General features: G+C 36.5%; 1 protein-coding gene across 1 annotated transcript; it reads right to left on the bottom strand.

Moving 5' to 3' along the window:
- Window positions 1-7,831: 7,831 nt before the first annotated feature.
- Window positions 7,832-10,108, bottom strand: LOC101743992 (protein prenyltransferase alpha subunit repeat-containing protein 1). The gene is made up of 3 exons (XM_004929651.4): window positions 9,890-10,108; window positions 9,422-9,816; window positions 7,832-8,943 (listed from the first exon to the last, which is right to left on the bottom strand). The coding sequence occupies exons 1-3, from the start codon at window positions 9,964-9,966 to the stop codon at window positions 8,078-8,080; spliced, it is 1,338 nt and encodes a 445-aa protein (XP_004929708.2). The 5' UTR covers window positions 9,967-10,108; the 3' UTR covers window positions 7,832-8,077.
- Window positions 10,109-17,836: the final 7,728 nt, after the last annotated feature.

The following is a 17,836-nucleotide window of genomic DNA, read 5'->3' as shown; positions in this document are numbered from 1 at the left end:
CCGCTTCCAACTTTCAATTGAATTATACTAAAAGAAGAATTTAATAAGAACTCTGTCAGTGCATCTAATCTACGATTTAAAAATTCAAAGCACGAACGCGATGAGAATCGAAGCGGGTGTTAGGTATTGAAGCATCGTTCTACATTGTATGCGATTGCATATCGTGTAATGCGATTGTAAAATCACATTCAATGTAGCAGGTATATACAATTTGATTTATGCAATTAAGAATTTATGTCCAGGGTGAGGCTGCTCCATTGCACTGCGGAGTGATTGACCCTTGCAATTTGTTTTTTTTATTAGTTTCACTTCTACCGTGTGTGACTTGCACACGCAATTTTTTTTTATTTTTTACTAGCTGACCCGGCAGACTTCGTAGTGCCTCAATCGATAAATAAAAGCCACATCAAGGGGACACACATCAAAAGAAAACTAAAATTGTTTGTTTTTATATAATTCCGAGCTTTTTCATATTTTCTCACCTATTGAACCTTCCCTGGACTTCCACGAATAATTCAAGACCAAAATTAGCCAAATCGGTCCAGCCGTTCTCGAGTTTTAGCGAGACCAACGAACAGCAATTCATTTTTATATATATAGATACATAGATTGTATCAATATGAAAATTGATTAAATTGTACTCTTCTACCTACTTATGTAAAGCTCTCCCTCTTTAAGAACGGTTAGCTGGTAGATAAATCATAAAAGTGAAACTTGTTAATGGAAGAATTCGTTTATATACTAAATACAGTGCTATTAATTTTAAAACGCCATAAATATTTTGAATATATTTAAAAGGTTTATAATGTAATGTAAATAATAAATGTATTGGTCAGATTAAACATAAAACTTATCACACTTGGCTCCAAGTTTCAAGCAGTCTAATTAAATCAAAATAATCGAAATGTTTGCCAACTACAGACTTCGCCAAAAAAGTAATGCACGATGCCTTTACGATACCAGATTTTACCAGTTTACATATACAGTCTCGCACGCTTTTGGCGCGAACACAAAACAGAAACGATTACGAGTTATAACATCTAGAACAATACTTTAGGCAAGAAGTCATCGACCAGACTATCGCGATCGTCTGAAGATACAAGATTGAGTGCTTGTGCCATTTTACTACGAAGGAATTAATTACATTCCCGTTACAGTACATTCTAATTAAACAAGCGCAAGTTTCAGTAGAGAATACGATTGTGGGGAACGGATGATAAAATAACGAAATATTTTTAAATAAACTCTAGACGAGTAATAATATTGCCGTTGAAGCCGCATACTCAGCAAACGGGTTAACTAAGTCATAAGGCCGTCAACCTCTAGCCGACTGTCCATGAAAACTTTATGAACGCATACAAACGAGTAACTGTTTGAAATTCTTCACCTACTTTTCCTTTATTCTTATTTAAACTTTAATACATAGAGAAAGAGAGAATACACTATGGCACACCAAAACACCATTTACATTCAAAAAACAGTCAAAAAGCAGATACATTTGTATAATAGGCGGTCTTATCGCTAAAAGCGATCTCTTCCAGGCAACCGTTTAATTTACAGAAATTCTGGAAAATATAAAAATATAGCAGGTATGTTGCGGTGTAGTATAGACAATACATTATTAAAGAAAATATATACATACAATAAACAGATATATACCGTTTTCATATAAAATGAAATATATAACTAATTGATTAATAACTAACTTAACTAATATAATATTAAAAAAACATTAACTACCGTTAATATATAATGCTTTTTATTTATTTCACGGACAAACATTGCACAGAATTGTTAGTACATACCTACTATTTATTACACTATTCATTAAGATAAAAACAGAGCTAGCCTATATTTTTTCTATACTCTATAAAATTCAAACAATGATTTTATTTTAGTTTTGTGGCTTAGAGTTGTACTATTTTTCGCCGTGAGTGCAATCGAAGGTAACTAAATCGTTCAGCGAAGTGCCCCGTAGCATTTTCAAAGCATTAAATTAATGTGTTTTGGTTTGGCATATTGTGCAATGGTAGATAATAGTACCCTCCCTAGTTCTGCAGCGAAAAAGCCATGCCTTTCGGTTGAGCATGGGAGAGCCGTAATAAGGCAAGCAAGAACCACCAAACACTAAATGGTCCTTGAGTTGGTTCACCCGTGACGCGCCCAAAATATCTGCACTTTTTTGGTAAAACGGATTTTCTTCCTCTAGCCGAATTGTAAATACAAAATTATTTTATATACATTTTACTGTAAAAATTTATTAATACTGTTCTATTTAAAAATACGCTTACTACATTCAACAAATATAAGCTTATTAAAGCTATCTTACATTCAAGAGACCAAGATAATTTACTAAAATGATAAAAAAGAATGAAAAAGGAACTATAGTATTTTTTTGTTCAAGTAAATGCTTGAATGTATTTGCATTCGCAAAAAACTACAAGTTGCAACACGGCGGAACCGCTTGTTGAATTTCAAAATCTTTGTCAATGACTTGTACCATTATTACGTAAATCGCACGTGGTAACCGGCATATCGCTCGGCATTTTCCGAACTGTCCCGAACTTACCCGATGACTTGAAATATCGATCGTAGTCGAACCCGCGAACGGCTGACACGGTTGTGACGCTGTGACGCTACGAACATCGAAACAAAACAATGTACTTACAGCCTTACTACTGACATTTAAAATACGACTTTATGTGAAGGCTTTTCACCATATTTTGAGTTAAAATTTAAAGATGGTTGGCTGTTTTCTAGTCAAATTGATTTGTTGAGCTGAGACTTGTGCCTACTGACCCACATTGTCCCCCAATGCGTAATACGTATGCATGCACTTATTGTTTTACATAGTGTTTTAGATAATTATTGAACGTGTGAGTTAAAATATTGCTATCTAATGCAACGATGTTACGCTTACGTCTGCTTGCTTCAATACATACGTACTTTGTTGATACATAAGTTTATATTTGGCATGCCGCCAAGTTAGGATGGTATTTCTTGCGTATGTATTTTCCTTCGCCCACTAATTGGATTCTTCTATTTCTTAAGCCACGAGCGTTAGTGCTGTGTTTCAGTAACTCCACTCTTAATATTCTTTGTTATAGAAATTAAATCTTTCAATCACTACTTTTGAGTTTTAGCATCTCTCGCTGCTATGAATCATTATTGTCTTGTTCGTGTGTTCAAGCTATTGGCGTTTTAATCGGTTCAGGATCGCACGATATTATACTCATTATGAAACATACTTTCCCCGGCGAGGGTACAATAATTAATTAGAAATGTACATTTAAATATTTTTTTATAGTTTCATTGCTATTTTTATGATAGGTGTAATGATCAAGTTTGTAATAGATTAAATATTGTTTCAGTTAACTGACAATCCTGGTGGTAGGACCTCTTGTGAGTTTACTGGTGGTAGGACCTCTTGTGAGTTACTGGTGGTAGGACCTCTTGTGAGTCCGCACGGGTAGGTACCACCGCCCCGCCTATTTCTGCCGTGAAGCAGTAATGCGTTTCGGTTTGGAGGGTGGGGCAGCCGTTGTGACTATACTGAGAACTTAGAACTGTATCTCAAGGTGTGTGGCGCATTTACGCTGTAGATGTCTATGGGCTCCAGTGACCACTTAACACCAGGTGGGCTGTGAGCTCGTCCACACTTCTAAGCAATAAAAAAATAAATAAAAAAATCCTTTCGACCCACATAGTGACAGTCGGTTACCACTTTACCGAAACCCATTGACAGTAGAAAGCAAATGTATACAATATATTATGTCGCAGTCTCAATTATATTGTACAAAGACGGTATAACGTTCGAACCGTAATACTTAACTGCTTTGCAGCTGAAATAAATATGATAGTGGAAAATACGCGTGCGAGCTCACTCTCGATAATTTTTGGCATTTCTATTACACGATATTATGGTGTTAGTGATACGTAGCATATAATATTACGTCTTGAAAATATGAGCGCTTATGTGTAGTCGTGAACTGCTCCGATCGCAGATGATTTGGTGGTAAAAAAGAAGATGACGGCATTAATATTTCATACGATGCCTCAGAGCCACTATATCTGCCATGCACGGAGTTCTTTTCCAATTTGCAAATAGGTAAAAGTAATCTGAATTTTACATTATTTTTATGGGATTTTCTTATGGGACGATGCGGAGGGGTACCCTAACCGGGAAAAAACGTCCGTAATGTATGATTTTTATTAGTAATGCACACAGTGTACGACTTAACTTTCTCTTCTATATCGTTCCCTCACTACTGAGGATCGCTACCACATGCGAAGTACTTCCAATGTGCTCGATCATGGGTGGCATGGACTGCATGGTACAGACTACCACCGAGTGCTTCTCTTGCTAGATCTGACCATCTGGCTGGTGTTCTGCCCACGGCAAGCTTGCCCTCTATGCGACCCGTAATTATGAGCTTCTCTAATTCATGTCTGGGAGACCGCATGATGTGTACGAAGAAGCTCATAACACGTTCCCGGCAGATGGAAGAGAGCCTTTTTCGGATGTCTAGCTCCCTTAGAATGGACTCGTTTGTTCTCATGGCAGTCCACGGTATTCGTAGCATCCTAACTTTAACTTTCTAATAACGTACAAAAAATAACATATTTTTATTATATATTATATATTTTTTATAAATCATTGTAAATAAAATAAAGTTGATAACTTTGTAAGGTAGTTTTTTTTTTTATTCTATCCCTAGGACAGTGGTTCCGAAAATGGCGCATAGACATCAACCCAGCGAAAAGTACTGCGGTGCTATTTCAGAGGGGAAGCTCCACACAAGGGCGGATCCAGCTTTGGCGCCAGGAGGGTGTCACATAGTCGTGGGCATGTTAAGAACTTATAATTTAATTTTGATAACAATAGATAATAAATAAATCATGATGTTCTTCAATTAGTCCAAGTTAGTTCAAGTCCTGGAACTAGCTCAGGATTGAAATATTACTGGTGGCCCGGAGGCCTTTCCAGTTTCACCAGGACGGGTGAATGAGCGAAGGCTCAGCCAGGAGGAATGGGATTTGCTAACAACTGCCCGAGCGTCTCCGAAGGAGGCCTATCAACTCAAGAGCAGCTGCTTCGCGAATGAATCTACTACCGGATCGGAATCGCGACCCGCTGAGAAGATCCGGTGAAAAACTCAACGGGCTGATGCATGGGTTAGGTTGCACGTCGACCTCTTTGTCGAGTTCGACGAGTAAGTACGGTTACCGGGGTCCCTGACCCCGCTCCTAGTGTCAGACCTGAAGACGTCTAATGCAAAGGTTATTGGATCTGATGGATCCGTAAGGATAGATCCGTAGACACGTCTAAGGCGTCGACGGCGACTGGCTCCTGCATGATCAGGATTCGGGGAGTTGTCAGCGGCGGCAACGATAAGGCGATTATCATGACGCATAGCGAATGCGTTCCTTGTGGGTCGCAACGGAATGGAATATGTAGCTTTTTTTTATTTTATTTAAAAAAAAATCGCGAAGTGAACTATTGTATCAACATGGTATAAATGTTGCAATTTTACGCCTGCAATTCCATATTGTATCAATCGAACTTTCTCGACGGTTGGAACATACCTTACTTTTAACTGTTTAATTTGTACATATTTAGTGCTAGGTGTTTATATGAGTTCATAGACACAAGACATAAATTAAAATCAAGAACAGCTGAAAAACAGCAAACGCAGCAGCAGTAAATGGTACGACTAAGCAGTAATACCAACACGTCGAAAGATTGTGGAGAGTATGAAGCGGTAGGCAGAGGCTTGGCTCTGCCCCTGGCATTGCTCAAGTCCATGGGCGACGGTAAGCACTCACCGTCAGGTGGGCCGTATGCTCATCTGCCTACAAGAGCAATAAAAAAAATTTGCATTGGTAGGTCTACTGTCAAATCGACAAGACAAGTGCGATGGTGCTCAATATTTCAATAGAGCACAAGGACGTTGGCGATAGCATACAATGGCCGCCTCAACGTTTATAGCGTGACTTTTGTATTTTTTTTAGAATTAAATAGCCTAGTCACACTGCTCATGACCTAGTCCATGATAGGCATTTACCAAAGTCCATGACAACGTGAATGGCACGGTCTACCTTGAAATTTAAGGTCTAAGCCTCATTTTTGTTTTTTTTTTTTTTTTTGTTTTGATACCACCGTCTGCAGACGTCAACATTGACACATAACTATGCCTCCACTGCGCAATATTCTTCACAAACCTCATTTGAAGGTTGCCATCTCTCATGAAGTCTGCCATAGCACTCATTAAAGGCAGAACAATCGGAATAAACACGACCTCATATTGTCACAAAACATTCGTTACTCTAGGAAAAAAACATATTTTCGCTGCCCTTATTTGACGGGTTAAATCGACCATGCCAGGGTAAATTTTCAGAGATATAACGTTTTTTCGTTTTTTTTCCTTTCTAATTTTTATTTTTTATTTTTTTTTCGATTTTTTTATTTATATGTGTTGACGAGCTCACAGCCCACCTGGTGTTAAGTGGTTCCTGGAGCCCATAGATATCTACAACATAAACGCGCCACCCACCTTGAGATATAAGGTTTAAGGTCTCAGTATGGTTACAACGGCTGCCCCGCCCTTCAAACCGAAACGCATTACTGCTTCACGGCAGAAATAGACAGGACGGTGGTACCTACCCGCGCGAACTCACAAGAGGTCCTACCACCAGTAATTACGCAAATTATAATTTTGCAGGTTTGATTTTTATTACACGATGTCATTCCTTCACCGTGGAAGACAATCGTGAACATTTCTCAAGTACGTATTTATTCATTAGAAAAATTGGTACCCGCCTGCGGGATTCGAACACCGTTGCATCGCTACATACGTATGTAACGGACGTCTTATCCTTTAAGTCACGACGACTTAAAATTAATGCGATTTAGTTCCTAATTTAGTTCTTAATTTGGAAGGCAAAGCCAAGTTGGCGTCCAAAATCTTCGGATTCCTCAACAGAGCAAAGTGGTACTTCACGCCTGGACAAAGACTTTTGCTTTATAAAGCACAAGTCCGGCATCCCATTTCTGGGTCGGGGCTCCCAAATACCAGCTTCTTCCATTTGACTCCACACAGAAGAGAGCCTTTCGGATTGTCGAGACTCCCTTTCTCACAGATCGTTTGGAACCTCTGGGTCTGCGGAGGGACTTCGTTTCCCTCTCTATTTTGTACCGTATGCTCCATCTGCGGAATTGTTTGAAATAATACCTTCATCTCGTTTTTACCATCGCACCGCCCGCCTCCGGAGTAGAGTTCATCCATACTACCTGCAGCCACTGCGTTCATCCACAGTGCGTTTTTTGCGATCTTTTTTGCCACGTACCATCCGGCTTTGGAATGAGCTCCCCTCCACGGTGTTTCCCGAGCGCTATGACATACCCTTCTTCAAACGAGGCTTGTAAAAAGTACTTAACGGTAGGCAGCGGCTTGGCTCTGCAATTGGCATTCCTGAAGTCCATGGGCGACGGTAACCACTCACCACCGGGTGGGCCGCCTCGTCGGCCTATAAAAAAAAATTATAATAATCCAAAGTCCCAAATCAAATGCGCTTTGTAAGAAACAACATAAAACTACTCGGAGTATTTCTAAATTAGGACCATGACCAATATAAAGCGGATTGTGCGTCCACACGAGTATGTCCTGCCTATTTCTGCCGCGAAAGACATACGTTTCGTTTAATAGGAAGTAGCCATTTGATCCGAACCATTGGAGCCGTTATTTGAGTCTAATCAAGACTAAATCCATATTAATATCTCAAGGTGAGTGGGAGAGAGGAAGCTTGTCCAATGTTAAAAAAATCGGCATCATTTTAATTAAAATGTCTTTTAATATTGTGGTATACTTTTATAACATTATCTTATTTGATTAGATCATACAAAATCCTGTTTCAAAACTAGAATTACAATTTTCAAAAAAAATACCTGCAATTACAAATGTAAAAAGATTCCAAGCATTCAGCCTATAGCCTTGCTTGCTTGCCTAACTTGACTCCAGTTTAAGTACGGCATTTGTAATTGTTTAAACATAAATTCACACAAGAAACACAGAACTATTCATATAACAATATTTAATCCTTCAACAAATTTCAAGTATTTTTCATGTCTTTCTGCAAATTTATCTGAATCACTGTTTCTTTCTGCAATGAACTTTCTTTCATGCGAGATGAGCACTTTAAATATAGCACTAGAATAAACATGATTACAATCATATCTTACTATCTTCACTTGCTTTTGCCTTAAATCATTAGAATTACATTTCTTACAATTGTCTTTGACTAGAGCCCCATTCTGCTTCTTCAATCCGAAATATTCATACATGGAAATGATCAACTCATGAACGATGTACCGTCTATGGTACCATAGTGACTCATGCCACTTATAGAACTGTATCAATTCACTATTTAAAACTAATTCACGGAAAAGTACTTCAAATTTTCTACATAGATAAACATTATTATGTTTACAGTTACAATTTCTAGTATTTGAAAGGAGCAAATTTATTAACTTTTCTTCAGAGTACTCCATTAAATTATCGTCTGCGTTCAGTAAAGTCATATCATTCTGTAAAGCTTTTAACAAAACATTAACAAAACATTTACGTAAATCAATTTCAATGCTGTTTTGAAACATTTTCCAGAATACATCATTCAAATGTAAGATAACATTTTTTATGCAATATTGTCTATAGTGAAAACAACTAAAATCTGAAACATGTTTTGATGTCCATCTTTCCGAGAAATTATATTCTTTGATGTACAAGAGGTCCAAGCTAAAATTTGTAATTTTCTTTAATGTATTAAGCAGCCACATACGATGGTTCCAACTGTGATAATTATTAGGACTTTTATCCGAGGCAATTTGACAGAGATGAAACTCCTCATTAACAAGATTCTGGATATAGTTTGATTGGAGGTTTTCATCTGAAAATGAAGGCAATTCTTTAGTGTAGTTAGAAATAATACTTGTATTTTAAATTCAATATATTAAATTCAATGTGTCATAATTGTTTCTTTTATCTCTTTTCTGATTAAATTTATTTATTACAATCAAGAACTAGACATTTTATATCCATTTTACCTATTTTCTTATAATGTATTTATGTTTCAGCTATTATATTGCTATAATGGAAGATGAAAAATATCCAATTAAGCTAGAGTAAATCAATAAATATTATTGGAGTCAAGTATGATCTCAGAATGAACAAAAACAGGCTGAGATAACAATTAATTAAGCAATTCATAATTTCTTGTGTTTATGCCACGGACAGACAATGTACTGCCTAGTGTGCACTGTATCTTTTGTAATCTAATTTATAACTACGAGCTTTAACGTTCTGAAACATTAGTGTTTTAGGAAATTTAATAATTCAGTATCTACTAATTCATTTATTCACTATACCTTGTAATATAGCCTCGAGTAACCATCGTCTATACCCAAACGCCTCATTACATTTGGGTTTCCTTGACAATACTAATCTAGTCAATTTCAACTCTGAACTTTTTTCTAATAAATTTCTGAGTACCATATCACGCCTTTTGTTCCATAATGTATTAAGTTCTGGGTTCAGTAAAAGTGTTACACTCAATAATCGACCTAGTTTTTCCGAATGTATAGAGCCGAGTGTGCTGTTTCGACGTTTAGTTTTGCAGAAATATTTATCCATTAATTCTGAGTAGCAATACATGTACACATGCTTAACACACCACGACTCCAGCCCTAAGCAATTTTCTAAGTGAAGAACCGGAGTTTTATTGCGAAAATTACTATCCACTGGAACTATGTCGAAAGCGTACCTGAAAATATTTTACGTTTTAATATATTTAAATAAATTCCGATTATCTTTGAATTTGTGCCAAATATATTTACAACTCAGCGTTTTTCGATAAAACATTTTCAATATCTTTTATTATTTTTTCAACCAGCGCGAATTTATCCTCCTCCATTATTAATGCACACAATAACACGTAATTGAATTAATTGAATATGAATAAATACATAGGTAGGTATTGAAATATACAAATCGTTTTTTACTAGTTCATTGAAAGTTTAAACTCAAAACATCACATATGGGTATTATCTGTGCATGACGATCACAGCACAGACCTATCAGAAATTCGAAAACATTGTCAATGAGAAGGCTTACTGAATTTGGCCCCTCATTTTTGATTTTCGGTTTTATTTTTATTTTTAATTATTTGTTTGTCGTTTATTCGTTAATGTTCGAATGTAAAAATTGTTTGTTCGTTTTATTTATAATTAATTAAACAAATGATCATCCTTAAGTTGGCCCCTCATACTAGATATCTTTATTTTTATTGCTCAGATTAATTAATTTTGATTTATTATCGTTTGTTCGACGACTATTGGTGATTGTTCGCTCATAAAAATAATTAAATTCTCAATTATTAATTATTTTATATCTAATAAGCAAACAATCACCTCACGCCTACATTGCGCATGCGCCGATTTTCAGTCAACTGGCAAAATCGTATTTAATAGCGTTTTGTTAACAAGTGCATTTATACTGTCTAATATTTCTTATGTAGATCAAAAAAATATTGAAAACTTCAACAATACTTCAACAAAAATATGTCAGTGAAGACGGTCAATTAGTCGTTAAAGTATGATTAGCGCGGTCTTAATAAATTCAGTTATTTTTAATGATATTGAATATTAACAAGCATCAGTGGCGTACCTAGGGGGGGGCGGTGGGTGCGGTCCGCACCGGGCGGCACTTACCCTGGGGCGGCATTTTAGCATTTACTTTTAGTTGTTTAAAACAATTTATTCATTTCATATTTATTTTCTTTCTTGAATAATAAATGATTATTATGATTATTATAAGTTTAATATTTGATTTATATAAATTATGATTAACTATATGATTTCGAATATTATTCATCGGTGTATATAAATGCATATTAGTGTAAATTTTGAATGCTAATTCAAGAACAAGGTAATAATTTGATTTTATTGTATTAATAAAAATTCTTTGAATTCGTAAAAGTATCTTTTCGATTTTGTTCGGCAATTTTTCCTAACTAAAATTTTTTAATATCAGTTTATAAATGTCATTTCGTTTGAAAAGTTTATATGATTACTTTGAAGTAATATATCAATATTTTTTTATTCATCGATTTTTCTTTTGAAAAACAGGGCCGGCGGAAGGTGCTCTGCTAGGTCTGCAAGGCATTAGGGCGCCGGCATAAGAACTATCTTTTTCAAACAACAAAATCTAAACGAGATAAAACTAAAATACTGACGAAGTTACAATTTCAGAACTCGCAAATAGATAAATATTCTCAGTCCGTTTTGAAGAATTGTATTTGGATTGATAAATTGCTTAAAAACCATTTTGTTCATTAGCGATTCAATCTTTTAACAGTGAAGAGTGAAACAAATTATTAGGGTGCAAGTGCATTTGGGGAATTTATAATTGTTAAGCATATTGTATTACGTATTGTAGATATAGATGTTATTCAGCGAAGTAAAATAGCTTTGCCGTTTTCTATAAATAATATACTATTTATTTCGGCAAGTTATATTTTTATTATATATCCCTAGGATGAAACGAGTAAAAGAAAGCGGTGCGTCATTTAGAAAGAAAAGAAAGAAAAGGGAGGAAATACAGATTAAAAACACTGGAGCACTACTCAAATACATCTCTCATAAGCCAACTTCTAGTTCTTTTAGTATTGTTGCCTTAAAAACGGGTGAAGAAGCAGCGCTCGAAGGCGAAAAAACATTATCCAATGTTGTTCAAGAGGAAAGACCTGCTTCACACACTGGCGAAGAAGTAGAAAGTTTATCAAGTCCTGATGAAGAATCTGCTGCACAAATTATTCTGTCTGTTTCTATGAAAGATATTGGATTATGGCCTAACAAAATTGACGACAATACAAGAGTAATTCTGGTACATCAAGGTCCCTTTTTAATTCAAAATTTAGACGCCGACTTCAGCGAAGGATTAAAACGTTCTAATAATACAAGCAAAGCCAAAGGTGAAACAAGAAAACTGAGTCGGGACTGGTTTTTTCAAATTTAGCCTAATGGCGAAAAGCTCTTAAGATCGTATATTACCATCGAAGAAAAGTATTTATTGTTTCTGCTGCAAACTGTTTGATAATCTTTGTCAAGCAGGTTTTAATACGGAAAATGGTTTTAACAAATGGTGGAAACTTAATCCTAAAATTAGTCAACATGTGGTTAGTTCGCTGCACATCCGATCATATTACAAATGGAAGGGATTAGAAATAAGACTTGGAAGTGGAGCAACTATTGACAAACTACAACAACAGAATATTGATAAAGAAATAAAAAAATGGAAGGAAATTCTAACAAGAATACTTGATATAATTAGATTCTTAGCAAAACAAAATTTGGCATTTCGAGGACATCGTGAAAGTGTTCATCAGGAAAACATCGATTTACTGGAAAATAGAGGAAATTTTCTCGAGGTTGTTGACTTATTGGCTAAGTACGACCCAGTATTACGAGAACATGTAGTAAAAATTAAGATGGGTAATAAATATAGTCTCTCTTATTTGTCGCCGAAGATTCAGAACGAATTCATAGAGCTATTGAGAGGCGCAGTCAGAAAAACAATTATGGATCAAATAAAGCAGGCTAAATACTTTTGTATTATATTTGATAGCACTCCTGACATTTCACACAAAGATCAAACCAGTCAAATTATTAGATATGTAGTTATTGAAGGTAGCAAAGTTAAAGTTTAGTTAGTTTTAGAATCGTTTATTGACTTTGTAGAAACTAAAGGAAAAACTGCTGTTGAAATCACAGATATAATTTTAACGAAATTAGAAAATGACGGTTTAGACATAAAAAATTGCAGAGGACAGGCTTACGATAATGCTGCCGTCATGGCAGGAAAGCACAGCGGTGTTCAAACTCGCATTAAAGAAATATGTAAATCCAAATGCAGAATTTGTAGCATGTATAAATCATTCCTTTTAAACCTATTTTTTTTTTTTTTTTGTCAGGAGGAAATCGCTGGACATCCGCCCTTCACTGGGGATGGAGGGCGGGGCATGTCGGAGTCGAACCGACTAAAACCTCCTGTCTCTCAACAACCAACGTCCAAACCTCGCATGAGACAAAACTCATGAAAAGGCAAGGGGGGGAAAGTGAAGCGTTTAGTGCGGAGCACATCTCTCCCATCACCCTCCCCCTCGGGACGCCGGACTGGCGGTCGTCGGCGCCACGACCACCAGCCCTCTCGGTCGGCAGGCTATCCGAAGCCCGCCTAGATGGCACCGGTTAGAATGGTCTATCCTACGGAATGCCCCGCTGGGTCAGAACCAGCGTGGGTTAGGATAGCGTTGAGGATAGCCGGCCTTCCATCACCCGGATGCTCATGCATAAAACGCGTGCAGAGCAGCTTGCACGTCGTCTTCTTAGGCCCCCTTCGCCGGTCCCCAGGCCGACATGTGAGGGAGACCCGAAACACTTAGAGGGCCAGGGCTTGGGCGAGATCCGCCTCCCTGGCCCCCGCTCGACGGCGGCGGGCCTGTGCGTCTCTCACGCGCCCCGCCGCCTCCTTCTGCGAGATGGTGCACTCGCAGAAGTCGAGCATCGCCTTCCACGACTCGTCGTCACCGAGCATCGATGCCACAACACTCGGCAACGACAAGTCGTTTCCTATTTTTGCGACGAGGACACGGCGCCACCCCTCCCATGCGGGGCAGGCGACGAGCGTGTGCTCCGCCGTGTCCAAGTCGCAACCACAATGGTGGCACTCTGCCGTCGGCTCGGCTCCGATCCGGTGCAGGAACTCACCGAAGCAACCATGCCCAGTGAGCACCTGCGTGAGCCGGAAAGTGAGGCGTCCTCTGTCACGATTCACCCAGTTCACAAGAACCGGGCGAATCGCCTCGACGGTCCTACGACCAGCCGAAGGATCGGCCAGCCGTCTGGACCATGACTCCAGCACGGACCGCCGAGATTGGGCCCTCCGCGCTCTGACCACACTGGGGCTGGGACGTGCCATGCCCCGGGCACGAAGGTCAGCCCGCCACTGATAGTCAGCGGCGAGCGCCTCCGCCTCCAGGACCCAAGGCGGCGTCCCAGCCAGTACACACGCCGCCTCGAAGGAGATGGTGCGATAGCCACGGATGACCCTTCCTTTTAAACCTGGCATGTTTGCACGAAGCTTCTACAGCTATCAATTCCATCACATTTTTTGTAACTATCGAACAGTTGTTTTCGTTGTTTTCTTCTTCCACTCATAGACGGAATGTTTTACTTTCGGTCACTGGTCAAGGTGTTAAACGTAGTGTAGAAACTCACTGGAGCGCTAGAGCTGCCGCGGTAACTATAGTAAAAAAAATTTTTTTTTACATTTTAAGCGCTTTGGAAAAATTGACATCTGAAGAAGAACATAGTAAAACGCTATCAGATGCTGGAGTATTACTCAATTCTATGCAATCGTTTTCTTTTCTATGTTACCTTCATTTATGGGAATCCGTTCTTTTGGAAATTAATGACGCTCAAAAATACCTGCAAATAAAGAGGTTAAATGTCCACCAATGCCATATAAAACTAAATTCTTTGCAAACACATTTAATGGAACAAAGAGATACGCTAGTACAAAACGCTGTTTTACGCAAAATATCGACTGAGCGTCGAGTTAGAAGGAGAAAAAATATGAGTGGGGAAAATTCGCAAGACGTGGGGCTATCCTTAGAAGAAGAAGTACGAAGAGAAATGTTTTCATCTATGCTTCTATGCTTTCATCGAAGCTTCTCAAAATTGAAGTTGATAAAAAATTATCTTCGTTCTACAATGAGTCAATCAAGACTACAAAATCTTGCAATATTGTCAATAGAACAAGAAATTACAAATAATATAAATTTTGAGAGCATTATACACGATTTTTCTAGTATGAAAGCTAGAAGAGTAGATATTATATAAATATGTTTACGAGTGCATACAAATAAGTCTAAAAAAATTTACTCTGTGTATTATGTAATACATTACATTAATACATTACATTACATTAATGTTTATTGATTAAATAACTTAATAATTTATTTATGTGTATTAATTTATAAAAACCACTATTTGATTGACTTATAATAGAAAGGGCGGCAGACTGGAGATCGCCCCGGGCGGCAAAAGTTCTAGGTACGCCACTGACAAGCATATAGAAATTTCAGTGATTTCTAATTATTCTAAGAATATTTTAGGAGTACAACTTTCGTGTTAAAATGATACTATTCATTACCTTGTTAACAAAACGCTATTAAATACGATTTTGCCAGTTGACTGAAAATCGGCGCATGCGCAATGTAGGCGTGAGGTGATTGTTTGCTTATTAGATATAAAATAATTAATAATTGAGAATTTCATTATTTTTATGAGCGAACAATCACCAATAGTCGTTGAACAAACGATAATAAATCAAAATTAATTAATCTGAGCGATAAAAATAAAGATATCTAGTATGAGGGGCCAACTTAAGGGTGATCATTTGTTTAATTAATTATAAATAAAACGAACAAACAATTTTTACATTCGAACATTAACGAATAAACGACAAACAAATAATTAAAAAAAAGGAAAATCCAAAAAAAGGAGGTTAAATTCAGTGAGCCCAGTGAGAAGTAGTGAGAATTAGAGACCATAAAACACAGATTACTGTCGTAATTATCAAATGCTATTTAGTAAAAGAAACACAAAATACCAAAATACTAGAAAAAATAATTACAAATTACGCTTGGTCAGTATTATATTGTGCACTATAATACTGACACTACTTGGCGGATTCAAGTTGGAGGGTGGTCGCCAGCCAGTCGGACTAGGGCCTACCACCGGTTATGCTTTCGCCTTATTCGGATTATATCTGGTTATGTTTTCGGCTCCCGTTTAGCACCATCCAGGGCTCCCTCGTAAGCTATTGCGGGTTAAGCCTACGAAAGCGGGAATCATCAACCCCCTCGAAAAACCTAAAAGTATTTAATCTTTGATGATATTTTTGATGGGAGCATTAATAATGATACTATATTGTTATATTTTAATTTAACTGAACTTTTCATAATAAACTGAAAGCTATAGAACATAGTTTTACTCTCCATCCATACATTTTTAGTAATTTGAAATAGTATGTAACACTAGCTTACAATTCCTCAGTATGGCCACCTTCCAAACCAAGGCAAACAAGCAGGTAAGACCATTATTTTTTCCACTCTGGACATACTACTAACACTAACTTGCACTCCGATTCATAGATAGTATCTTCACGATATAATAATCAAATCTTTAATAAAATCTAAAGAATGTAGGTTAAATAAATAAAATAGTTAAATTAAAATTGAAATTAGTTTACTTGACCTAAAAGTCTTAGTTACTTAGGTCATGAAATCCCAAAAAAAAATGAAATTAGTTTACAATTCTCGTATACCGTAGAATGGGGTAAATAGGGACAAAATCGAACTTCAGATTGAATTTTAACATAGTTCCAATTAAATAGTCACTGCTCAACCAAAGAAATAAGTTGAGTCTTGAACGTACCTAGGTGATAAAAACCGTTACATTATTTTAATTATTCAATTTAAAGAAATAATCGGTAAAATAATGGCCGTCCCAATTTACCCAGCGTCCGGGGTAAATTGACACGGTTAAGGGTTAAATTGGGATATTTGTAAGGGTTGTCAACTCGCAGTACTGCGATATATAGGTAGGTGCCATATAATTATTTATATGGACCGAAATGATGAATACAATCCATAATTTAAGCACAATACACAACATAGTGTAAATTAAGCTGGTTTCTATTCCGAAGCGATGTGACATGAATGATAATAAACAATACAATGATCAAAAAAAGTATGTGCATGTTATATTTTAGAAAATTATTATTTAATTTCCTTAAAAATCACAACTCTGAAAAAAAATCATAAAATAGAATAAAAAATTGAAAACAAAAGGACTGGAAATGCAATAATACAATTTTATTTAATCAACATTTTCAAAATAATCTTTGAGCAAGAGTAAGATATCAGGTGAATAAGATAAAAAAACAGCTTTATCTGATTACTGCCAATAATAACAAAAATAAAAGAAATTCTTTCTAAGCAAATAACTAAACTCAATTAATTCACTCACCCATAATTGGATATCTCGGATTTTTAATTAATGTTACATTTAAAATCTGAGGCCTGTTTTTATTTGTGTGTGTTCGTTGTGAATCAAAATCAAATGACAAAATCACAAAATCATGATTCGATGCGTGAATAGATTCTGAAATAACAAAAGTTTTGATTCGTTTGAGTTCTTTTAACTTTTAATTTTTTTTATTGCTATAAAGAACATGCGACCGGGCAGATATTACAAGGTAAATGTCGCGAAAAAAAGTAATTACATATATACTTTTCTTTTACCTATAATACTTACATAAACTAACTGATAAACACATTAACCTTCTTTACATCACGCAATTAAGTGATAGTATAGGCTAAAAAATCTATTATAAGATATCAGTGACAACCCTAACAAGCCATCCCTATTTTGTCTTTTGGCGTTCCAATTTTGTGTTTTCTCGTCCCTAATTTTTCCAGTCTCGTTCCAAATTACCCTACATACGTTCCAATTTTCCCCAAAAAGAAAGGAAAAAATATACATTTTTTATTTTGTCGAAATATTGTATTTAAAATAAGAATATTGCAACTTACCGTTTGTTGTGGTATTTCCAGGTGTATTAAAAACTTATATAAACTGTGATCTTATTGAAAAAACAACGATAATATCACTTTTTTTAAAAGTTCTTTAAGCTGTTTTAAAACGCACTTTTCAACC

This window comes from Bombyx mori, chromosome 21 (genome assembly GCF_030269925.1).
Source record: "Bombyx mori chromosome 21, ASM3026992v2".
NCBI lineage: Eukaryota > Metazoa > Arthropoda > Insecta > Lepidoptera > Bombycidae > Bombyx > Bombyx mori.
This window is presented reverse-complemented; position numbering and strand designations above follow the sequence as displayed.

Bases quoted from the DNA above. Each gene is read 5' to 3' on its own strand.
- LOC101743992 (XM_004929651.4), bottom strand. From the start codon at position 9,966: ATGGAGGAGGATAAATTCGCGCTGGTTGAAAAAATAATAAAAGATATT. The intron at 9,817-9,889 runs GTAAATATATTT...AAATATTTTCAG, and splicing joins TTATCGAAAAACGCTGAGTT to GTACGCTTTCGACATAGTTC. The intron at 8,944-9,421 runs GTATAGTGAATA...CTTCATTTTCAG, and splicing joins ACTCGAGGCTATATTACAAG to ATGAAAACCTCCAATCAAAC.